The following is a 25,926-nucleotide window of genomic DNA, read 5'->3' as shown; positions in this document are numbered from 1 at the left end:
AATGTAGGTGGATTCAAAATGGGCTGTTCTGAAGCGACAAGAGCCGCAGGAGGTGAAACCGGTGTAGGTTCACTGAAGACAAGGGAGGCTGGAGATCTGTGAGGAGTCAGTCTTCGGGCAACAGCAACCAGCGCCTAGCAACACTTAGCATGGAAACGAGTGAAGCAGTAATAAAAAGAATGAAAAAGATGAGAGCTAAATGAACAAAAAAAAAAAAGATGGTAATTATATCTCATGCTTGTTCGTTCAGGCTTTCCACCCTTATCCCTGGCACAGAACAGGACGAATTCTATCAAATCTTCGATAATATACAAGTAACAATTATAGAGCTGGAGGCAAAATCTCCTTTCACGTAGATGAGAAACCTTGCTGTTTGTACTCCTAACAACCTCAGTGATCAAAGCCGTCCTCACTGCAGCAGAATAATAGGCAGCACTTTAAACACTCACCTCTTCATTATCATGTGATGCCAAGCATGGAGTATTCGGGAGAGCTATTATCAACCCAGCTTTCTGAAAGTGCAGCTGCTATTTGTCTAACCTCATTCAGAAGCCCGTCTGTAGTGCAGACACTTGCCTCTGAACTGGGCTTTCTCTTAAGCTCAACCCTTGTTGATGTACTATACGCTGCAAAGGTTATGAGGAAAGAAAATCAACAATGTCTGCACACCAGTAGGAGTCACACATTCGCACTACTGCAGGTAGCAAACCTGCTAGCCTGCTGTTGTGGCAGCCCAAGAATGGCTCCTCATCCAGAGCGTGACCTGTGGCTTTGTCTCTGGTAGTAAAAGTAAAAGCAACTTTAACGTAGCTTGAGTTGATCCTGATTAAAAATGTCATGTAATCACAACAAATAACAAATGTAAAAGTGATTAATTTGCAGTATTATCAGTATTTGGTGTCTATATTTAGTTGTCATCTCTACGTTTTAGCTTGAATTTGTGTTGTATTTTATAAAACTGCTCCCACACTTTCATTTGCATACATTTCTGGCTGCTGGTTTTCTGTTGTGTAATGACTGAAAAAGTTTGCAAAAAAATATTGCTGAATAATTTCAATTACTTCGGGTTGCTGACATCGAAGGATTCAGTGCTATGTCTGCTACGTCATCTATTCTTCCATCATGTCTTATAGTCTGTTTATTTTTGGGATAAAAAGCAATGTTTGCATTTACAGACAGAAAAATAATGAATGAATAATGAGATCACAACATGACAGACAAGGTTGAGAGAAAAAAGCTTAAAAAATATGTTTGTTCCTTTTCTTTACATTTGAACACAGAAGTTTTGATTGTCATACATCCGTTTCTCAAACATAAGGGCTGATGCACAATTTGCTCAGTGAGTTGGGATAACTTCACAGCTTTTGTAATATTACAGAGCTGGTATTTATTTAAGTTTTTGTATTATTAGTTGTCGTAACCAACAGTCTGGTCAGTTTCCATCCGAGTTTTTGATTGCTGTAGGGGTGGCTCTGGCACAAATACAGTCAACTGTTAACTGTCAACCCCATGTTTACCCTCCAGTTAAACAACCGCCTTCACGCTACTAACAGTTTCAAAACCATGGCAGCAAAATCCAAATCTAGCACACACTGCCAGACAAAATGTGTTTGAACATGATATCTGTTGTTTTTTTCCAGTTCAACATCTGCACCACACAACACGCAATGTGTAGTTTTAATACAAAAAATTATGCCAGAAAAGATAATTTAGTCCATGACAGCCGCTGTCTTCTAAATCTAACAGCTCACTAAATCTGTCTAAAATGCAAAAGTGTAGCACAAATTGCATTAAAGACTCCCTCAGGTGAAAAAAAAAATCCCTTTTATCTTTGGTGTTTTTGTGCATGCTTAGAAACATAGATGAGCAGTCACAGCTGTGGATGTCTACCTTGAAAATGCAGTGCACTGATGACAGCCTCAAAAACACAGACTCAGATTTCCAGTGTTTCATACAAAACAAACTTCAGGAACCAATCCTTTAAAACTTGCAGGATGGGACCTCCATATCATTATTCGTATTCAGAATTGGTTTCCAGTTCGAAATGGAAACCAATTAGCTAAATTACTCCGACATGGAAGTAGTTCTACAGTGCTTAAGCAAAGCTGTAGGTGAGCTGGTGAACTTTAGATTTATATCTGGGCCATACTAAGTTAGGAAAATATAATTTTAACAGTAAAAAAACTCAGAAATACGCAATTTGAAACACAAAGATGCATCTTTAGGAGTCATGTCAATCACATTTAAAAGAAATTCAAGGCATAAACATGATTAACTTCCTCCTTTTTCTAGTACAAATGATAGTGCATGAATGAGCATGAACTTAAACAACGCATCTCATCTCTAAATGATACATAGAAAAACAGCTCAAAGTTTCTGTTTTTTGCCGAGTCGCTAACTAAAGCTGGATTTCTGAAGCAAATGCCAAGGGAGTACATATACAAAGAGCATACTAGCTGTAAAGCTAAAGTACTGGGGCCCATTGCTTCGTAACGTTGCAGCAATGTATTTCACAAACCATTTAACTACACTGCAGAGACACCATTTGACTCCACACCACTGTCTGCTACATGTCATGTTGTTTTCTGGTTCAGACAGAGCCTTTGGGGAAGACTTTGCATGACAGTAAGCATGATCAGCCTTGCACGCATGTAAAGCAATGTGAGCCTGTGATCCCTTATTTATCAAAAACTTGTGCGTTTTCCTGTTATTTCTAACCATTTGATATGCAAAAGTGTCTAATATGCCTGATTAAATGAGGAGTTAGAAGCAGAATGGTCTATCCCACAAAAAATCTCAACCAAGTTCTATACAAGTTCTGTAATATATTGTGGTCTAGATTTCAGGGGTGAAGTGGTCCAACCCACATCCAAATATATATCATTCTTGAAAAAAAACTACAAAAACTACAGAAAGTGAGTTAGACCACTCTGCTTCCAAACTCTTCAAATGAAACCCCAATTAAATATTTGATGTTGTTGTTTTTTACATTTTCAATTCTTCTCATTTGCCACCGAGTAAGCTCTTTATAGAGAGGGCTGCCTTAAATCTCTTTGTGGGTGAACAATCAACGTGACGGCACTCTTTCTAAATTACCCTAAGCATCTTTTTTCTGCATTGTGTTTTCATATGGATGCATATTCGACAACCAATATGCTGACGGCTATTTCTTTGTGGCAACCAATATTCACCAAAAATATCATCCAACTGAGATATCGGACTCCATTTCCACCGACTAACAACGTCAAAATTCCTCCAATCAATCTAATTTTGCTCTCGTCTTTGCTCTAATAAGTTAATTACATTGAACTACGCAACACCCGAAATTCAAGAGACAAGGCAAATCCTAAATCAATAGCTGTACGGCATGACATGAATTACAGCCTACAGTCCATTAGTAATCTGAAGACTCCTTGACTCAGCTGTGAATGTGCTCACTGGTATCCATCATGATAATCTGCAGTGTGGAGTGAATCACTGCAGGACTGACAACAGGACTGACTGTTGTGTTATAACTGCTGCACATGAGTCATTATCGTACTGTGGGAGGAAACTAGGCTGCTCAGGGCACCTGCTATGGACACAAATCTATACCATGTTGGGAAAGATTCTTACTTTGGATTGGCTGTTGAACACATTATTGTGTAACGCCTCTTGCGACAGTCAGTGTGCTAATCGCTGGACCAAGACCTCTGCTCAGCCGGTGCCACACTCTGACAATTATACTTTTGTATGACAGTTCAAGTATTTCTCGAAGAGGATTCACTAATTTGATTTAATCTTTTCCAACATTTCTGAAATCATATGATTCATACCGTCAGAACTCTCATAGCAATCACATCACACGAGGATGAAAAGCACATTTATGACTTGAAAATTCTCAAATTAATGCTGAAATGAAAAAGATGGCTGTCAACAAAGTTTCCTTAGTCCGATTTATTTAGGCTGAACAATTTCTTAGAATACTTAGGACTTTTAACTACTGTCAACTTCATTTTGCGCATTTGTTTTTCACACATTGATTAAAAAGACATTAAATAATTTTGTCCTTTCTTTACAGACCTTAATAATTGAAATAAAGCATTGAAAGTGTAGCTTTATATTTAGGTATTCTGTTGATTCACTGCCTAGTGTGACCGTGACTCACAAACTCAACAACTAGGTGTGTTCTTCTTCATTCTACTATTTCCGCTATAATACCGGATAAAAAAATGATGGAAAATGAAAACAGTACAGGTATTACCCTGAATTTCGTGCAACCTGTAGTTTCGGAAAATGCATTAGGACTAATCTGAGTAAATCACTCCTGTTCACAGAAGTCTTGTGTGATATTCACTGTCATTAGCTTAGTAAAGGTCAATTTGGTTTTAACTGAGAGAACAAGTTTGTCAGAATCTTAAGTCAGTGGACAAATTGCACACAGTGAATTTGTTTGGTGAAGCTTCAGACATTTGCTGTAATAATCCTCGAACAAACACAACGGGCAGCACCATCTTATCTGTACTGTTGCCTGGATTATTGGAATTGTATGTGCGTGCGTAATCATTCAAACTTTCAACAGCAGCTGCCACTAGCTGACAATGGAAGAAAAACCGACAGAAAACACATATCACTCTTAGACTTGAATATATTATTAAAGAATACTGAGAGAAAGAGGGAGAATAGAACCAAAATAATGACAAACAACATTCAGTGTTTCAGTATAATTTGTAGTTTCATTAAAACTGAGCTCAACATGCATTTCACTGGAGAGCAAAGGAGAAGTAGAGGAAGGGATGAACAAAAATCCAACCCATTAAATGAATCCAAGATTATTAGGCTCTTCCTGTGATTACAATGTGCTCTTTGTGGTTAAAATGGAATCAGTTCGGTAACAGATTTTGCACGAGGACAGTAAAGTGTACCTCACGTGTCGCTGACATGACCTGTCTAGACGCACAATCAGCCTCCATTTTTTAATCCTGCTCAAGTGCACAGAATCTTACACAGTGACACAGAGAGAATCCCCTCTTAGCTGTTAAATAATACACACTGCTAACAGTACATAATTTAACACTTGGGAACTAATTGCTCCGGTCGTTGCTCTGGGCACTGCATGAGTTTATTCTCTATAAAGGCCAAAGACATTTAGAGAAGGACAAATTAACTTAAATGACTGCATCCTCACCATGTTAGTGATCTCTGGGTATGCCGACTCCACCAGCACACCTCTGTTCGTGGAGACAAAGTCCACCAGCTCATTCAGCGTGGCCCTCTTGATCTCCTTGCTTTTCAGGTCTGTCACTGAGTCGTCAAAGTCGAAGAGCACGCAGCACTGCTGGAGCTTCTGAGCGAACAGTTCCTGCTGCTCCGTGGAGGGGGCATCTGGAATCACACAGGAGGAGAAAAAAAAAACAAAACACTGATTTACTACTGATCTACACCGGAAAACATGATCTAATGTAACAGATTACAGATGAGACAGGCAGGGATGGTAGCTGCAGTTCTCTGGTGTGTGTGACTTGCTTGTACAGAACAAAAAATGGGATTGTGCATTCTGACATTTAGGGACAGGACAATTACCGTATACAACATTTGGCATTTTTCCGATCATCTGTATCAGTATTTTTGATGGACCACTAATTGATAAATTAAATGCACTGCTTCAGGTCTAATGCAGCAACCTCTCTGTGTCTGTAGTCACTCTGGTCTCAGAAATGTCTCAGGCAGAGACTGCAACAACTGAACAAGAAAAAAATAATGAATAATGCTTTAGGACATGGACCTTAGTGGGCAATAAAAGTTACAGAGCAGTAAAAGATTAAGAAAACAGAAGTAGTGCAGGAGACAAACTGACTAATCTCAGTCGATCCCACATACACAGAGGAGATAATTTACTCACTCCTATTTGTATTTTCCATATTCAGTCATAGTCACCCACATTAATGAAGAAGCCTAGTTATGAACAACAAGTTCCCTGCTGTCAAGTGGATTTTAGTTTTTGGCATCAGTGGCTAATTCTAAACCTGTCTGAGCAGGTCTGAAGATATGTAGTCATAACAAAAAAAACTTCTAATGATCTTTTTTATTGCATAATAGTACTAACTAAACTGTAAGAAGACAAACATCCAGACACATACAATACACCTTATGTATTTGCCACACAGAGGCAACCCAGTCATTCTCGGCTTTGATTGCAAAGCCTTTTATGGATTAGGCGGTGAGTGCCTGCAGGGTTATTAGAGCTGTCAAACTTGACCCCAGCTAAGCTATAAACAGCATTTGGCAGCTGTCCAGACATGCAGTGACACACTGTACAGTGATGTTCTGTTCCAGCACAGCGGCATCTCATCGCTGCAGACACTGCACTTATTCTGTAACAGCAGAAGCATGTTCCAGCATCAGTGGAGCCACACTGTAGATCTGATTTACAACTGCTCAACAACTGGATACCCTAAAGGTTTGGGGGGTTATGCAAATCCAGATCCTGTCCATGACAACAGTTGACAGTGAGGTATATGCATATGTCTTCATTAAAATAAATGTCTAATCCAAACTAGCATTAAGTTTAAAAAAAGTTATTTTATAAAGTTACATAAAATTAAACACATTATGAGTTATCTTGTCAGTTCCTACTCTAGCTCATCTCTAACAGAATCTGGGTTAGATGCATTAGATTAATCAATATACTGACAGTAACTAGTCACAGTCTTTAAATGCCTATTTATATGAATTACTATCTCAATACACAGAAGCTAAAACAATTAAATGATTAATTAAATATATGAATCGGTGATTAATTAATGCCATGAGTTATTTTAAAGCCAGACATTTACTGTTAGAATTAGCTGCTTGTCACTTTGGGATCTGGTATTTGAAATTTTCTGCCATTTTTCAGGAAAAAATGTTTGGATAATAGACTACGTACTTAATCACGACATTAACAGTTTATTGCACTGCTAAAACACACAGGGAGTGTTTTTAACCAAGAGAGGAGTCAGAGTGACAAGCGTGAACTGGACTGAACAGGCATTACCCTATAAAATGGACAGAGGAGATCTCACAGTCAGGCACAGAAAGAAAATTTACAATGAGCTTCACACGTAGTGAAATGTTCCAGTGGCGTTGACAGCTGACGAAGTACTTATGCAACTGAACTCTGCAGGTCAGACCACTGGCTGCTGTTCAGAGTGAACTCAATATGGGAGTGTCAGTGTACCAAGCCGACTTGTTAACGCACTACTTTGCCTTAATGCCAATTTTCCAAAGTATCGAATCTCAAAGGATTCCATACTGAAAAGGGCAGACTGAATACCGAACTGGAGCAAGACACATAAAAGGGCCGAGATGCCCCTGCAGCCTGAATGTGCTGTTGCTAACGTGACACACGGATAGCTCACATTTCTTCCCTGTAAGTGGTATGTGGTAGACATGCATAGGGCTGGGTGCCATCATTGTGGACAGGAATGCTACAGTCAAGCATTCAGTGTTTTCTCAGACACAGCAATATAGCCGTGTGACTGCACCCTACAGGAACAGTTTGACAGTATGTGAATTACACTTGTTTGGTTTTTTGCTGAGAGTGAGATGAGAAGACTGATGCTCATTCCTGAATTAATGGTAAATATGAAACTGCAGCTAGCAGACAGTTAGCTTAGCACAAAGACTGGAAACAAGGAAAGAGCATTGTCCAAAGGTAACAAAAAATTCACTTACTAGCATATCCAAGTCCCATTAATTTATACATTGAATTTAATTTATTTAACCATCTGAACATCGAGCAGTTTCTAGGCATTTTTTTTACTCCTGTCAAAATCTTACTTACTGTGGGCTCATTTTTCATTGCAACAAAGTCCTACACAGGCTAGAAGCCAAGAGAAATAAAAAATATCTTCAGTACAATCATAAAAAACAATTATTATTTTTTTTGTTATGGATATGCAGAGAAGCACAGAATTGTCAGTCTTTTACAAAATCTGGCTACTACACAATTTTTTAAATTTTTGGCTAATCTTCGAATGGGGCACATAGCATGAAATGAATTAAAAATTATATCCCAATGATTAGTTTAGATTTGGTCATTTTTCCAGGCAAAACTGAAAGTCACCTGACGAGTTGGAGGACTGTTGGAAAGTTAAAAATGCAAATCTTTAATATTTTTCTGCCTGAAGCATGCCTTACAATTCCTTTATGATAATTCATGCATAACATGACAAACCTCTTGTCTCTGCTTCATGGAAACAAGGGAAACATTTTAAGTGGGTTTTCACACTTTCAGAATATATTTTCTGTAAGCTTCCTTGGCAAGTACAGTATGTAAAATTCCTTTTATTTCTTCATGAGGATTGTCTTTATACCCTGAGAGGAAAAATAGCAGGGTCTGTTAGATACAGTCTGACATGTAGATGCTTTCCCCATTGTGAGGCTATTTTTGCCTTTCGCATACAGATGCATTAGTGCACAAATTCCTCAGGGTGCTCAGGAAAAAAAGGGAAATATTTCCATTAGAACCAAGAAGCTATAAACAAGAACAAAGAACAAGAAAGCATCCAAGACATCAGATAGAAATTCCGAATTAATCAAAATAAAGAAGCACACGGATTTTTCCACCTGAGCAACAAATCTTGCTGGTAATCTGAAGTATGTATTACTCCCGAGAGAAATGTTTCATCTTGAAATCACAACTACAGTGGAGCCAACATTGGAAGTAAGATGAGACACCACATTTAACCAAAGAAATCTCCCTGTGCAGTATATTCTGAAGGCTGAATCTCACAGAAAGCTCCAGGAATCACTTACACTACTATCTGGATGCAATAACATGCAATTTTATAACCACACATGGACATGAGTCAGAAAGCGGCTCAGGGTTAAAAGGAAAGACAGATACAGCACAAGATATATAATTACGCCTCAGAATCATTTTAGTTGCCCAGTGAATAATTCACAGATTGTCTTAAAAGTGTCTGCTGATCTCAGCAGGCATTGGTGTCCTGGAGATGAACTGCTATATCTGACTATAAATGCCTCTACGGTGAGGCTTTAAAACAAAAACACCTGATAAAACATTTTGAGATTCATTACTGACCTTTACAATTGCCAAATAATAATGGTATAAGCTCAAATCACAGACACAGGGAGCATCATTACATTCAAACACCACAAGACCAGATGTGATCAGATAACAGTACTAGTAAATTTTAACAAAACACTTAACGTTTCCTGCACAGTTTTGTGACAAACAATCACTCAAATCAAGTCTGTCACGCACCATTTCTAGGAAGAATCACACTACAGCAAGTACTACAATTTACTGCAGCTCGTTCTGTTGAAAAACCCGGAAACTAGAGAAACACAGCGGCTCATCTGCACCAAATTTAGCAACAACAGATTTTAAATGTTGCCAACCGCTGTCATGAAGCAACCGCATGTTGCACAAGCTATTTAGTAATAATATTTTCTGGGTTCCATTTAATGTTTTCTGCCTACTGTAAATGGGTGAATGCCGCATTGAGTTGTCACTCTGAGGCAAATACCATGTTGAGGACTGTTGAGTACCACCCTTACAGAACAAAGCAAGTTTAGAGTGCAGCACAATGTACTATGCTGTTATTTACAAATCCTATTATCCAGAAGATTTGCAAAACTGAACCAATGAGGGAATTATTTTTTACTGCAAATGAAATGCCACTTTATACTGCCTGGGCTTAGAACTGCAGTTTTGTGCCGTTATATTTTATATTTACAGATCAATTTAATTTATTTTCTTTATATTTTACACCTTTAAACTGTACACAAGTACAGGACCAGAAAAACTGGAATAAATCAGGTTTTGCCTGAACAATTTAGATTTCCTGTCAACAACCAGACCAGACAGATTTGATGGTAAAAGAGGAAACACTGCATGATCTTAGCTCTTCGATGGCAGGCATGGTTATTTGAATAGACATGCTGCCACACGGGGCATGAGGGGTCACTGAACGGTTTTAATGGTCCACATTATCTTCATTTAATTTCAGTTGCCTAAATGTTGTGCACAGTGCTGCATATGTAATGCACAGGAACTACAATGACAGAGGTTAAAGAGGAAGTATTGTGCCTAAAATTGCACAAATTACTGCAAGTGATGGGTGACCAAGTTTAGTATTCCATGAGAGACACATCCCCTCCAGCTAAAACTACATAATTATCCTGTGTTTTATAAGCATGCTCATTAATATACACGCTGGGCATCAATCTTATATTCTTTCATATGCACAAAAACTCCAGCAGCCTGCTCCAAACAAAGAATTTCTCAACTTACTTGTGTTATATCAGACGGTTAATGCAATATGTTAACACCTAATGTGCACGCTGGGAAGTCAGGAATCGTGAGACTGAGGACTGGTTTATTTGTGCAATACGAAAGATGAGCATTATTACTGCTACTAGTTTGGATGGAGTCTAATTGTCTATCAAGATGCAGAAAGTACAGATATATAATGTACTGTTTCAACGTTAACACTGCCTTGTGCACATATGAAGCAGTCATATCATAGGAAGCACAATTTGAAGTAATGCAAATTTACCCAAGTACAACTTTTTTTTTCTGTTTTCCATGACAAATCTATGAGAGAAGTCTGTCTGTCTACATGAGACAATATGTTTAATTTTGTTTCACCATTTAAATTGTCACCACAAAGCTCATCGTAGTCAGTGCAAAGCCAGATCTGAGTGTTATCTAAATCAAAACATGCTGGATGCCTTTAGCAATGTTAAACCACATGAGAAAGCTTTCTAATGACAGAAATCACTGGTGCCCTTTTCATCTTGCGAAAGACATTATCTGGTCACTTGACAAGCAATATGTGACACTACCATGCACATATTTTCCTCTAGTTGCCATCCAAGAGCTGTATGAAAAACAAAATACAACAGTCGGACAGTGCAGCGCTACATAAGTTTGACCGTCTTACTATTGTTTCATTGAGAACTTCCTACTACTGAAAATTCAGTGTTTGTAAACAGTATTCTTCCCGAATGATTGCACAAATAAGAGCATCACGAGCGAAGTGTTGATTGCTTGGGACCTCGATGAGAGATCTCAAGCTTTTAAAACAACAGAGAACACAGTAAGTGGACTAGGCTGCAATACTTTTGCCACAGACTGCATCTTGTAGTAGGAATAGTATAGATATTAGTTGTGGCGAATCAATGCTATATTAAACAGGCTGTTTACATATCACAATATACCGCGTATAGTTGTCGTTGCAAGTCATAAAGGAAGAACGACTGTATTTCTAGAAAAGTGGTAAAAGGTAGAAAGGACAACTCTTCCTAAGTAGGGTCATAAAGTACATAGGAAAGGATCTAGGAATATAAAAAACTGCTTTTATTTCCCAGGATCAATCAATGCCAGACAGAAACATTTTGGAACCAACGCTTTTCCTGTTCATCAGCCAAACTCAGTCCCACATAGGCCGACGTCTCTAATATTAGAAAGACATAGAAGACTGTGCACAAATCTAGATGCTGAATGTAACATGCATTGATGATTTATGAATATAACTTGGCCACTACTCTATTTGTTCAGAAATGTCGTAGCGTTGAAACAATGGTCACTTTTCTAAACAGAATGTTTAAATAAATGATAATATTATCATTGTTGGGACAAGTAGCAGCATTTTATATGATGATGTTGCAGTGACACAATCAGTTTCCATTTTAGTATCCCATGTTTCATTGCCCCAGTGACTGATGTGTTGTGCCCTTGATGAATGGTGTTCTGCTGCTTTCAACTGCAGCAGAGGGCAACAGTCCAACAGGAAAACAGACATGCAGTATTCAAAGGGAGTGTTCGGACAATGCAGTGTCTGACTACTAGCAATTTTCACTGAACACAACGTATTGCAAGATCAGTGCTAGATTTGCATCAAATATAAAGCTGAGACATACATTTGCAATAACAAAATATTTTCCATCAACAACGTGCTTCAGAGATATTTTTCAGAGCAATGATAGTTTGAACATAGGCATGTAGATTCAAGAATTTGACCTCCATTTGCATTTTAAACCACCGTTTTGCAGCAGGAGCACTTGGTATCTCCTTTAAAATCCAAATTGTGGTTAAACAGATCCTACTACCTCAAATATAATCCTACTGGAAACTGTAGGTGAACATATCAAATCTCTGCTTTTAGATTAAAATTTTGAAATGTATTAAGCCTTTTAAGTTGCATTTTGGCTCCAGTGCTTTAGAAAAAATATAAGGACACATTTTCAGCATGAACAGGGAACATTAATCAACATGATGGTAGAAACACTGGGGGTCTTGACCTACTCACTGCTAAATATACAACAAACATATTTATACCATATCTCAGAAACCCTAGACAACTTACACTAATGCCTGGCCTTTTGGTGGCCATCAACAGTTCACAGAACTACAGTCAAGCTGAAAGAGACCAAAACAAACTGAGGGAAAGTATGCAGGTCAGGTGACCTCTGAACAGCAGCAGACTAATCCTGCAGTTATGACATGGGACCTTATATTTACCTGCACTCCATCAAAAGTTAAAAAACAGCTGCTATGCAATAACAATAAAGTGTAGACTGCTTTTAAGATACAAACTATTCAACATCTCTATAGCTATAGCTCAACATCTACTAAAACAGAGTTAAAGCCAGAAAGAAAAAGCTGTTTAGAATTACTTATGTATACTGTCTAAGTAAAATTGTCAAATAATTACATAATATTAACTGATTTTTTAAAAGTTGTCTGCCAATCCTGCAAATAGAGACATTGAGACTGTTTTTAAAACAAAATATAAAACAGTTTTGGCATGCTGCATACTGACGCATGGAAACCCAGGAGATTTAAAACTATCTAGGCCGAAATATTTTATACATTTCATGTGAAAAACATAGTAAATTCCAACTAATAGTCTCATATTTGGCTGTACCTTTCAGAGAGTCAGCAAACAATTCACAGTAGGAGGTGACAGTAAAAACCCTTGAGTTTGCACATCTGCAGGTGCTCCTGTAATGAGCAGAGTACTGACTTCACTTGACTGCATTCCTGTCTGTTACAGCAAAGCAAAAGACAGAAGGAAAAAAAACTCAGTCATCTTTGTATCACAGCACAAGAAAATATATATTATTATCAAGTGCCTCAATGTGTACAGAACATGAGCTATGGAGAAAAAAAAGTAGTGTGACTGTCTACTGCAGGCTAAATGTGGTTGTTAATGTATGACAGGAGTGATGCCTTGCAGGTCACACAGCAGCTGCTGAACTGGTTGGGTAGGACGAAACCACATGTACAATATGAATTAGAGACTCCACATTTGTTTAGACTGCATGTTAAAATAATGCTAGCGCCATATGTAACCAAAAGATAGTTTAAAGAGTCTTCAAAACAGTTTCAATATAAAATGAAAACATCAGCGGTAAAGAAATGTAACTGGCAGTTTAACATGAGCTGCTGTGTAACCACAAAGCTACACAATGCAGGCTGAATGCAAAGAATCCACATGAGGACTCATACTGAGAAAAGACAAAGAAACAAATACACAGAAAGTGCAATAAATCAGCATTTCACTATAATGTAAAAGGCTTTATACAAGTTCAACAAGGTAATATGTTACACGAGAGCAATTAATTTTAAACAGGTACTGTATCTGTCCGACAAGTTAATAATTATTAAAATATTTCTTCCCTTGGAGAGCAAGAGTAGATCACTGAAGCGAGACATTAAAACAATGCAATGAAAAAGTAAAAGCACAACTGTTCTACATTGATTTCACACTAGACACCAATATTTTTCTAACTTGTCATTCCCAATAAAAAAATAGTTTGCTTTTTCTTTTAGCTTACAAGAAGTGTGTATATAAGTACATGTGGTCAAAACATGTCCTAAAACACTACTAAGCCACATTAATAAAAGTGTGAAGAGTACGAGCTAAAAAATATAATTAAAAAATAGATTTTGCACTGATGAACATCAGACATTTAACTGAGACAGCCATCCTGGTGATGATTCTAAATTATATTCAATGCAATGACTGGTCTGCATTTACTGTTGTGCAGCTGGGTTGCAAATAATTATTCTCATTCATCCTACAATTAATCTGTTGATGACTTCTTGATTTGTCTATAAAACGCTTTATAATTGTGTAAAATGTCTATCTCAGTTTCCCAGAGCTCAAAGTGATGTCTTACAATGATTTGTGTTTTAGAAATAACAGTCCTGAACTCAGAGAGATTTAATTTACAATTATATGAAACAAACAAAAAAAAAACCTGCAGATATTTCCATTTAAGGAGGTGGAGCCAGAAAATGTCTGAACATTTCTGCTTGAAAGTAAATTAAATATTTAGCTGAAGCTTTCAAATTAATTTTTTGCCATTCAACTACTTTGTTAAATAGCATTTTCATTTAGTTAGTTTTTACTCCAATTTACTAGTAAATATTAATTTGATCAGCAGAACTTTGTAAAACTTGAACACAACGGGCAATTTCAGGGAAAGCTGCAACAGATGACAATACCGAGTCCCAATAGCTGAGATAAGACAGACACAGGTAATCTAAACACTGCCTATTAAAATAAACTCTACACTACCTTGAACATCTTTACTGGAAACATGAATCAGCTCTAACCAATCAATTACACATGCAGCTGACAAACTGAAACGCTTGTAGCTGTCACCACAGCCAAGCTAGGCAGCTATTATTTATTATGCCCGATGGAAAGCAGCTAAAGCACTGAGGGCTATTAAGAGTTTCTCCAACATGATCTCAAGCATCTATAGCGACGCGTATGAAAGTTGCTGCTCAGAAATGAGAGTACAGATATAGCAATGATTATCTCTGATTAAAGTGGTTATTAGTGAAACAAAATGAGAAAATTATGTTTGAAAACTATCAATCCCTCCAATATCGACTCCTATCTAGGGTGAACGGTTGGGGAGTAACACGGCAAGCAGTAATAATTATGCACCCAACCCTGAGCTCAACACTTGCATGAATGGTCAATTGCTGAAGTGTAATCAAAGCACACAGTATGGAACATTAGACAGGCAGGCAATCAAGACAGGATACTGAATGCTGTCGTCAGCCAATAAGCCACCAGCAGAACAGTAATAAGTAACAGCTGAAGCTAATGGTTTTGTTTACCCAACTTCAGCACTTAAATCAGCCATCATTCAGGGGTGTTTCTAAATCTTGATTAACTAGACAAGAGTGAAAACTGGCTGGTAAGACTCAGGACTCTTACCCAATTTTAGTTATTCAGAAAGCATGTTTTATAAGGTGTTGACTTCAAGACCAAGCCAGTGAAAACAAAGTGTCCACTTCTTAGGTTCACTGAGTAACAGTTTCTCATTACAGGTACATCCAACACCATCGACAGCATCCAGCGTTCGAAGCCAAAACTCTTCTCAATCCATGCATGACAAGTTTGGTTCTATTTCAGTCTTTACACTGTACTTACTATGAGCAGTAATCCAATCTACAAGTGCTGCTTTACTACCTCTTCACTACATCTGTGGGTTACCCTGAAACTTGAGCATGTGTTATGGTTGCTGAGAATGATGAATGTCAGATGATCCGGCTGAAAGAGGTCAGGGCTGTGCATGGAGAACGGATGAACAAAACTAGCGGGCCGGATGCCGAGCACATTCCAATTTCTGCCTCGGCTAGTAGATTTCAACACATCGCGGTCTGCTTTCACGTCACTGGATCGTCAATTTCAAATGGTCCCATAAGGGCACGTTCACACTATTCCTCTGTTCAAGCTGCCAGCACAGCAGTTACTGTTGTATTTAAGGAAATGGAGAACAGCCACAAGGTGAATGGATAACAGGTGCTGGAGAGGGTGATGTTTCTAGTAGAGACAGCGTAAATAAACTTTCTCAATGAGCCAAACCCTATTTTATGTAGCTGTAGCCAGAGAGGTTGGTGGTTGGTGTTCATAAGGAGTTCTTATGTGCTGCAAGACTTTATGTCAAGTGTTCACAACTATAATTTAGCACTGCTTGTTTATTTTAATCATCGTATGATTAAAGGCAGCATCTACTGATGCACGTGATGTGTTGAGGAAACCACAGGTAAACTGCAGTGTCTGCTGAAAATTCACGTGAGGCGTTACAGGGGAATTTGTAAAGCCAGCTAACATCAGAGAGCAACCTGGGTTACACTATTCCCCATAAACTACATCTGTCCCTACATGCACATCAGTCACGCCATACCACTAACCACCACAGGTAAAATTTCAACTTGTGGGAAACACAGTAGATTTATTAAATAACTCATCATTTTGTAGTGTTCATTTCAAAGAGTACGTCCAAAGCATAGCAAGGAGCAATGCTTTTGCTGTCGAAGCATTGACATTGCAAATTGAAAGCAGTAAAGATAATGAAATTTTTTTTTTTAAAAAGTGCAGTGTGTTTGATGATTTCCTGCCACATTTTCTACATTGCGGTGTCTGTGTGTGTCAAAATATAAACAGCTGCCAGTTAAATAGTGCATTAAAGTATATTTTTGCTCGGTGTTGTTCTGCAACGCAGCTCGCCACAATAATATATAAAAATATATATAATTACATAAGGCAAAATCCCGCAATATAGCAAAAAATCCGCAATACCAAATGCAATTCAAAAATCTGCAATACAGTGAGATCGTGAAAAATGAACCGTGACGTGGTTATGGACCACTGTACAGTCAAAGCAGAGTTTCCTCTGTTTACCTGTGCAGTCATAGTTCATCTTTATGAATAAGATTAGGTTACATGTACAGAATATATCTGCACTTATTTCCCTTCACAATCATTTACATTACATGTAAGAAATTACCAATGTGTAAGGCGCATGTTCGTATATTGAAATAACGATGTTAGGCACAGAAGCGCAACCATTGAAAATCGTTAACCAGCAGATCGCCTTTAAAAAATAAAGTTTTGTTTTTTTTAAACAGATTTTAAAGATCACACAGACATAACAACACACACAGAAAAGATGTGGTCTTCTGTTTCCTAGAAAATTATTTATCGATTTGCTAGCTGCTGGCAGACACGATGGAAACAGCCTGTGTGGGACACGATTGTCAATCAATAGGCCAATAGAGGGAACATGTTTTTCATTACCGGGCACTGATGAAACATATCTAAAGGATTCTGTCCTCAAAACTGTCAAACTCGGCTACTTGTTGTGCCACAAACAACTATATTAATTTTTAATTGATCACCTGATTATATTTTTTATTTATGCCACAAAACATGCTAAACATTTATCATAATCCCAAATTTCCAAATGATGTCTTTACTTGCTTGGTTCGAGCAGAAGTCCAGACATCCAAAGATATTCCATTTACAATAACATAGTTATAAACGGAGAAAAGCAGCAAATTCTTACATTTGAGTGTGAACCATGGGAAGCTTGGTGTTGATCTAAACATTTACATAAGTGATTACTCAGACATTTATATTTTTGTCAATATAATTTCCATCCATTGAGTAATCATTTAATCAGCTATGTTTTAGTGCACAGGCTCAGGTTCCAAATTTATGTATAATTTGCATTGCATTGTAGGGCAAAAGGGACCAAATATGAGCAAGACCAAAATGAAATGAAAACCTACTTATGTACAATACTGTTCTCGGTTACAGATATAATTCATTCAGGGTTAGCCTATAGTGCATCTGGTCATCAGTAGCCAATAAGCAGTAAAACTAGTGAGCCTTCTATTCATAACTGCTCCAAATCTAGATGGATATCAGATTTGATGATGGAAAAGACTGTAATGAGATGTTGGCATCAGTGTCTGGAGGTGGAAAGCCAACCATACAGGTGCAGCGAATCCGATTGCAACAGGGATGGTGAAAATTGATTACCTTTATTAAGTGTAGGTTAGAGCTTTAAGTAAGGGTTAGTTAAAAGTTCAGCAGCTACTTAGATTTTAGAGTGAACTGATAAAACACTAATTCAGCCGAGAAGGTGGCTGAAAGGGGAAGTGTATTAATTTTACACATTAAAGAGTGTTTACATGAGTTGGGGAGTCCTGTTGCAGATGTGAATAATGTACAAAACTGTCTGTGGCCCCAGAGAAAGCTGTGTGAAGTGTGATAAAGACGTCACACAGCGGAGATTCTTGTTGAGCTTGCTGGTCCTCTGTAGGCCACTCCTCATCTCTGCTTGATCATCAGTGTATCACCACCAGGAGGGAGAGAGAATGAGGGTGATTGATTGGAGTGGAGAGCTAACACAAGGCTCTCGTTATCACAATGTGGGACGGGAACAATTCTGCACGGGATGTCATCTACCTATGCCCGGTCTGTAAGCACTCTCACTTGGCCCTTTAGTGACAATGACACAAACTAGCCATTCATTTTTAAAAAAAATAAAAGATCATTCAGACCCTCCTGTGGCGCTATAGTCCCAAATTTCTGATAAGGACAACTCAAACATGGAATCAGCAGACCTACTCCTTTCAATAGGAATGACTCACGCAGTTCACATGGATGAAATATTGCGAAAAACAGGAATGTCCTGAGTTGAATGTACTGCTCTTGGTGTGTCCAAGAGTTTGCTGGGAAAATTAGGTTTGCAAACTTTAAACATTCATAAGGCACAACAACAGGATGAAGCATGCAAAGTAAGCAGAAACAGATGCACATTCTTTTTTACCTTTTCAAAATCGGAAATGACAGACTTTTTAGAAAGCAATAGATTTAGCTTTTACATTTTCCCCTACTATTAAAAGGATTAATAATGAGAAAACAAAAAAGCAGCAGCTACCACTCGTTCTTACTCCCACGGAGGTTCAGATGTGTTCATCTGTTTTAATTTTCCAGCAGTAGTTTTACAAAAACAGTTCTTTCTTCTCATCTTTGAGTTATGAGTGAAAAGCTTATGATACTATGCCACCATGTATGCCAGCATCGTTAAGTGAATCAGTGATTAATCACCCCCGTGCATGAATCACACATCAATAACAGCCTAATTTTATGCATGATCCATGATGATGACGATACAGAAAAGTTGAAAAGAATGGCAAAAATAGCACACTGTCAATAGAGCTAATGACGACAGCACAGCTGGATTTTAGAGCTGGAATGTGACTTCTGCTAAGTTTTTAATGACATGTGCACTGTCAAAATGCTATTTACTTTGGCTGCTAAAAATTGGAGCAACCCCCTCTTGGTTTAACATATTTCGTCCATCTTGAACCTGACGGTGTTATTGGAGGGAATGAGGCAGCTGTCAAGCAACAGATTCAAGAAGAACAGCAAAAAGAAGAGAAAAGATACAATGCACAACAGATTTTCTGTGTAGGAACAAGTCTTGGAAAATAAAATCAATGCACTCCTTGACGGACACTGTGGTTGTGCTGTATTTAAGCTACCGACAATAAACCACAACACCACCCAAACGTGAGCTCTGATCAGTTAGGAATGGCTGAGCCGAAAATTTCGCTCCAGTGACAGAAATATCAACCCAAATGAAGCCTGTCTGTATTTGGAAAGTAAAACATTTCCCTGGCTTGCTCTCAAGGCTTCTGGCTGCCATGGCAACAATGTTGGTCTCTGAATGACTCATCTTTTCAGTGTCTATCACACAACAGGAGCTGTAAGCACTTCAGCCTCTCCACTGCAGGAGGGAAGAAGCGTTTTGCTGGCTACTATCTTTTAGCACCTGAAAAAGCTGGCTGCAGATATTTCCATTCTTAGTCTGGCTATTCTAGGAGGCAGGAACAGTGCAGATGAATTACAGGTTGTAACTCAGTTAAAGTAAGCAAGTTAGGCATGGTCTCAAATTTGGAAAAATCACATTAGAGTTATTAATTTAAGTTAATAAAAGGGCTATTGTTGCATGTTAGCATTTCACTCTCATTACTTTTTGCATTGGAGCAACTGACAGAAACAGTTCTACCAGTTATCTCAGTCTACCACGTATCTCAAGTATACTTGAGACTGCTGCATGTTTGCAGAGATTCTTAGATATGGTGCAAGTTGCTGTACAAACATATATAGACAACAATTTGAATCATTTCAAAAAATTAACACCTAAATATACAGTAAATATGGACACCAAGACCTGTGCATGTTGCTTGCTTGTGACACCAGACTAATGTCGTGACTCAGACAACTGTGTGGTACTAGTCATTAGCATTTGTGACTAATTCTGCAAACCTGAAGATAAGGTAAAAATCTAGGTATAAAAAGAGAAATTTATTTTGGATTTTTTATTTTTAAACTGGTATCCATTACACTGACTTAATCATTAATGAGATTTACTTGAAATTCTCAGAATAACAGAAAGTTTGAGTTTAGTGTGAACTGAGAAAACACCCCTCTGATACCATCAGGTGAGTCAAGACTATTTTGTCACCTGTGCTACCTTAACATACATTTGTGAGAGTGGCTCATACACACTTGGTTAACCAGAGAACATGTCGTACTGAATTTCATTAAACAAATTAACATCAGACACAAACTCTACTTATCAAACATTTAGATATCAAATTTAGCGCCAAACATTACACCCACTGATCATCTTGTTGCAACCCAGTGCTCTGCTGGAAAATCTCAGGTCCTGGATTTCATGTGGATGTTATACCACCCACCTAATTACTGCAGACCAAGCACACCCTGTATGATCCCACTCTAATCGGGCATCTGCCTGATGTGCCAAAACATGCCTGATCTCGAGAGGCACCACCCTGTAACCCATAAGACCAAAATAATCTGCTGCCAGCATCCTGGCACTAAATATCACAGTGATACACCTTAGGTCTGGTGTCCATGCCCCAATGATTCAAAATCCTTTTGGCTGCATGAAGGGGACCTACATAATATCAGGTGGGTGGTTTTAATGTTGTGTCTGATCTGTGTATGCTCTTATTCTAGTATAATTTATAAAATCACATAAGGACATCCTGATTGCAGTCGGCTGTCTTTACAAGGTGAGTGAGCATTTCTCTACATAAAGTTCACACTGAGAAGGACAACTGAACTCAATCTTCAAGGCCTTGAGATGATCATTCACAAATCTGTTCCACTGCTACAGAAGAACAGCCAAATTGCCTTCATCAATCTGTGCTGAGACACACTATTCCATACTACTACTAACAATAATAACTAATACATATACAGCTTTGAATCCGTCTCTACCAGCAATTTCAGCCACCAAGACGAAACACAAATCACCCTCAAGCTTTCAGTGAAAGAAAGTGGGATAATTTGCCTGTCACATTCATCCTTGTCAAGAAAGGAGCTGCCATGCTGTTTCAAGTCAGTTTTGGCCGTTGCTGTGGTGCAGTGCTCTAGTTTGGGAAAATCATGCCAATCAGTGTTTCAAATGCCAAAAAGCTGTGCCACTTTTAAATATCCAAACTCTCTATGCATCATACAAGGTTCCCAATATAATATGAAAGGACAGGATTTCTACAGCCCTCTCCAGTTACGCGATAGCAGTCACTGTTGACACTCATTTGTGACACATCTCGTCTTCAGGCTTGGAGAAGTTGCATCATGTTCTGACTACCTGACCAGGCAAGTCTTTACTTCAGCGCTGCTATTCGCTGTGACATCAACGCAGCTGTTAAGCTGTTGAGACTTGTCTTAGTTATACGTGAGAGAATTTTGGAAATTAAAGTCCGTTCATCCGATTTAATCAAGTTGTTCTATTCTTAATTTTACTGTAGGTCACAATAATGTTCAATATTTCTCACAGTATTGGCATATTTAACATTATGCAACATATATATAATGTACTGTCACACTGTATGTATTTGTGATATTAGCTTCATTGTGTTATATCTCAAATATACTGTAGATAATTTCCATACTTCTGTACAATGCTTATTTAATGTAAACAATACAAGACGCATGTTTCACTATAGCAAAGTCATTTGTGAAAGCACGTTGGAGTGACAGTGAAACTGCACACTCAGTTGTTAGCAGGCTCAGCAGGATTAGATTTGACCGCAGGCTAAAGGAAGACAACTGACAGATATCTAGCTGGGTGCAGGCTTACTTAGATCACGTTAGCAGTTTTTTGTCAGAAAAAGATACAAGACTGTTGTTGTGTATGACATCCAAAACGGCAACAGTTGGTCCATGTGAGTCCAATTTTGGTCTAAATTCATTACAAAATGCATGAATCTGGTAGTCCTTTAACTGCTGCTCACTAGCAAAAGTGTGGGATGACAGTGAGCACACATGACTGTGTCTAGGAAAAACAGCATTTGAGTTGACACATATCATGGTGTGTTGAAACAAGCAGGACACAAGCATAACTCCACACCAGAGAAACAAATGGCAAACTTGCAGAAAACACTGGAAAGTTCGTAAAGTATACACAGACTTTACTTCTCAATTGTAATAAATATTAAACACATGCTACTGGACTTTTTTGGAACTCTATAGAGCTGATTGCCGATACTGATAAATGCTCATATTTTTCCACTTAATTGCACAGAATGAGAACTCTCTCCTGGAAAGAAATTAACATTATGATGCTAAATGATCTCCCAGTGGCAGGCATAAAGTGCAATGCTATTCATATGTACACATAAAACGTGCCATATCTACTTTTGTATAACATTTGTAAGCACAACTGTAAACTTTTCATGTGACAGGCATTACCTACATGTTGATGTTTATCGTAGGTTGTTCATAGACGTTATTTGTGGCTACAAAAACATTTAGAAAAACGCAGTTTAACAGATAATTATTTAATTACAGACTTTCTAGTGCTACAAGCAGGTCACATACCAATATCACTGCGCATCTCGTTTATAGACATTATTTGTGGTTACAAAACCATTTTAAAAAACACAATTTAACAGATAATTATTTAATTACAGACTTCCTCGTGCTACAAGCAGGTCACATACCAAACCTCACCAGGCCTCCACCCCACATGCCTGTCTCTTCCTAAAACACACAGTTGTGCATCAACTGACAACAGACTGTGCAAGGTTCGATACCGGCCACCCACATGAACCCACAGTGTCGCATTTCTGCAGTCCTGCATTCTCTACTGCACAGTGCTAGTTTCCATTGACATTAGAAGGGTACACACATCATTTCAGGACTGAAAAACTAATAAAGTCAAAAAACAACTACCTAGTATGCAACAGGTGGTTCTCATATTCTCTGTTCCTTTCATTCTTGTGAAATATCATGGAATGCACAATTGAGTACAGTGAGTGTTAGCATCAGATTTGGCTCGTGAATGAAAATGAACTACGCCTGAGTTTCAGCAATTCTGTCTCTAAGTCTGCATGTTTGCGCTGGAAAATTTCTTTAAATCCTCGCAATACCTCAACTTGCAAAGCTGCGGACAAAAGATGATTACAGAGCTGTTCTTCAACTTTCTAAAACTTGTCATCACTATCAACAGCCTCCACCAGCATCAACACACAAGGGACAGACAAAACAACAACACGGCTCATTCTGACTGTCGCAGGTCTTGCGGCTTAAGACATCATATCTGGACACCTCCAACCTGCAGTCATCTCTTCGTGGAGGTGTGGAGATGGTGGAGATATTGAGGCTCTGAGTGTACCCTCACCAACATCATGATGTCTAAGCATACATCCCTCTGCAATTGTGCCCTGCATGTCAAATAAATTAGGAGCAAACATTAGGTGAGGCTATGATGGGCTTTTATAAAACACCGGGAGGAACACGAAGAGCACTGCTGACAAAACTCTCCAATGTAATGCACTTTGGCAGACAGTCCTGTAATCTTTTCCAATGCCCCGTGGTCAAGTCTTACAAGCTGCTTGCATAGAGGAAAAAGCAAATAAGTGAAGGGAAAGTTTGGACCACTGCAAAGAACAGCACTGCACAAAATATTTGTCACTTCAATTGTGTCGACTGTAATTCTGGTCATGGGTTGCATGTGGAGTGTATCTGCTACAAATCCAGCCGTGCAAACAACACAGTGGTTATGAGAGACTATTTTAAGCGGCAGACCCCTTCATCCTCTTACCGTACCTTTGAGCTGCGGCAGCGGGGAGAGCTCGACCGGAGCGCTCTGAGTGCGGTACTGAGACGAGCCTTGGGATTTCCTCTGTTTCTGCGCCTTCCTCATGGACTTCCTCGTAAACCCGTCCACTTTCTCGCATGCGGAGATGGCCGACATTTTGGTGCACAAACTGACTAAGTGTATCAGACGGGTGGTTGTATCCCTGGGTCAAATGAAAGGTTTCCTCCTCCTGTGGTTCCTACCGTTTCACATCAGCGCTTAATTACGGAGCAAAACTGCTTGCGCTGGAGGTCGTCTCCTGTCCGGGTCCTATTCTGTATGATCCAACATGGTCGGTGGGTCGGTTTCGAGGGGTTAGACCGTGTCCAAACGCTGCATCATTAGCTTGTTTTTTTCTTTTTTCCGAGAACAATGTTCAAAATCATAAAACCAAACTAACGCTCACGACGCCGCCCGCACTTACAACCCGGAGTTTACACCATAAGACGAATAGTGATCAAGTTTCTACAATTCGGGCTGTTTTTGCTGCTTCTTCGTGTTTGAAAGAGGTCTACCTGTTGCAAAAGGTACGAAGGACATTGTCATTAAAAAAAAGTTCCCTGAATTACACGGCGAGGCTGACAGCTAACGCACCTAGCTAGCCTGCTAAAATTAGCCACCGTTAATTTACAGCTCTACAACAACTTGCATCGCCTTTGAAAGGTGGAAAAAAGTTGCAGAAGACGGTCGCCCCATGAAATTCACGTCGTCCCTCGTTAAAACACCAGGTCTGCGTCTTCAGGTTGCGTTTTTAATCCCAGTTAGACTTCTTCCGTTGAATGTGTCAAGAACTCCGCGAGCGACGAAGTTAAATTTCGCTTCAGCGGCGCTGAAAAGTTAGCCGCGTCGACGCAACGGTGACCTCGTCTCAGCCGCTTTTCTCTCCGGAAAACAGTGCGGCAGGCCTCTAAAAAAAGACCGAGTTTTCTGAAATACAACAAACTGGTGGCCGTCGAGCGGAGCAGGCAGCCATAAACACTCCCAGCGCAGCAGCCTTTCCGTCGCTGTCCGTCTGTGCGCTGCTGTGTGGACTGCGGAGCGCTGACAGGTGTGCGTCACGGATGGACGTTCCTAACAACCAATCACGATAGGAGATTTTTAAAATGGAAACTTTTTTAGCCAATCGAGACGCGGAGAAGGCGGGTCCTGACCATGTGACATGTGAAAACAAATAGGTGACGTTGTAGAGTTGAATGAGGGCTGGCAGGCAGCTGTACTGGGTATTTATGATCTCCACTCGAAGTCCACAGCTTCTAAGCATGTTTTTACTGCTGTTTTGCACATCTCACATAGTTGTCTCTTCAGATATAATACATACAGCATACACTACCGGTCAAAAGTTTGAGGACACCCCAATTGTTCCTGCTTTTTATTGGAAATTATGCATGTTAATGTCTCATTGTACTCTGAAATGAATGAAAGCGTAGAACAAATAAACAAATTAAGTTTAAAAAGTATTCTAAACTTTTGACTCATCAAAGTAGCTACCTTTGGCAGATATAACACACACATGAACACACTCGTGGCATTCTTTCCACAATGGAAATTACCATAAATTTAGGACACTTCTAGGTTGCTTTGCTTTCACTCTTCTGTCCAGTTCATCCCAAACCACGTCTGGAGACTGTGCTGCCACTCCATGCTTTCAAGCTTACCATCTTGTTCTTTTTTCCTAAGGTAGTTCTGGCAGAGTTTGGACTTATGTTTTGGGTCATTATCTTGCTGTAGGATGAACCCCTGCCCAACTACAAACATACCAGAGGGTACTGCATGGAGCTGCAGAATGCTGTGGCAGTCATTTAGTTTCAGGATTCCTCTCACGCCGTTCAAGTCACCGACACTGGATCCAGCAAAACAGCCCCGGAACAATCACACTTCCTCCTCCATGTTGATGTCACACACTGAGGAACCATCCTTTGTCCTACTCTACGGCAT

At 39.0% G+C, this 25,926-nt stretch overlaps 1 protein-coding gene across 1 annotated transcript in view; it reads right to left on the bottom strand.

The window, feature by feature from the left end:
• The window catches only part of LOC110963458 (serine/threonine-protein phosphatase 2A 56 kDa regulatory subunit alpha isoform), a 51,798-nt gene extending 26,761 nt beyond the window's left edge, over positions 1 to 25,037 (bottom strand). Inside the window, exons 1-2 of the mRNA XM_022211841.2 lie at positions 23,961 to 25,037; positions 5,168 to 5,364 (exon numbers count right to left, since the gene is read on the bottom strand). Coding sequence (XP_022067533.1) covers positions 5,168 to 5,364; positions 23,961 to 24,108 — 345 coding nt within the window. The 5' untranslated portion in view covers positions 24,109 to 25,037. The remainder of the gene's footprint in view (positions 1 to 5,167; positions 5,365 to 23,960) is intronic.
• Between the last annotated feature and the right edge of the window lie 889 nt (positions 25,038 to 25,926).

Source organism: Acanthochromis polyacanthus, chromosome 16, assembly GCF_021347895.1.
Source record: "Acanthochromis polyacanthus isolate Apoly-LR-REF ecotype Palm Island chromosome 16, KAUST_Apoly_ChrSc, whole genome shotgun sequence".
In the NCBI taxonomy this organism is placed as follows: domain Eukaryota; kingdom Metazoa; phylum Chordata; class Actinopteri; family Pomacentridae; genus Acanthochromis; species Acanthochromis polyacanthus.
This window is presented reverse-complemented; position numbering and strand designations above follow the sequence as displayed.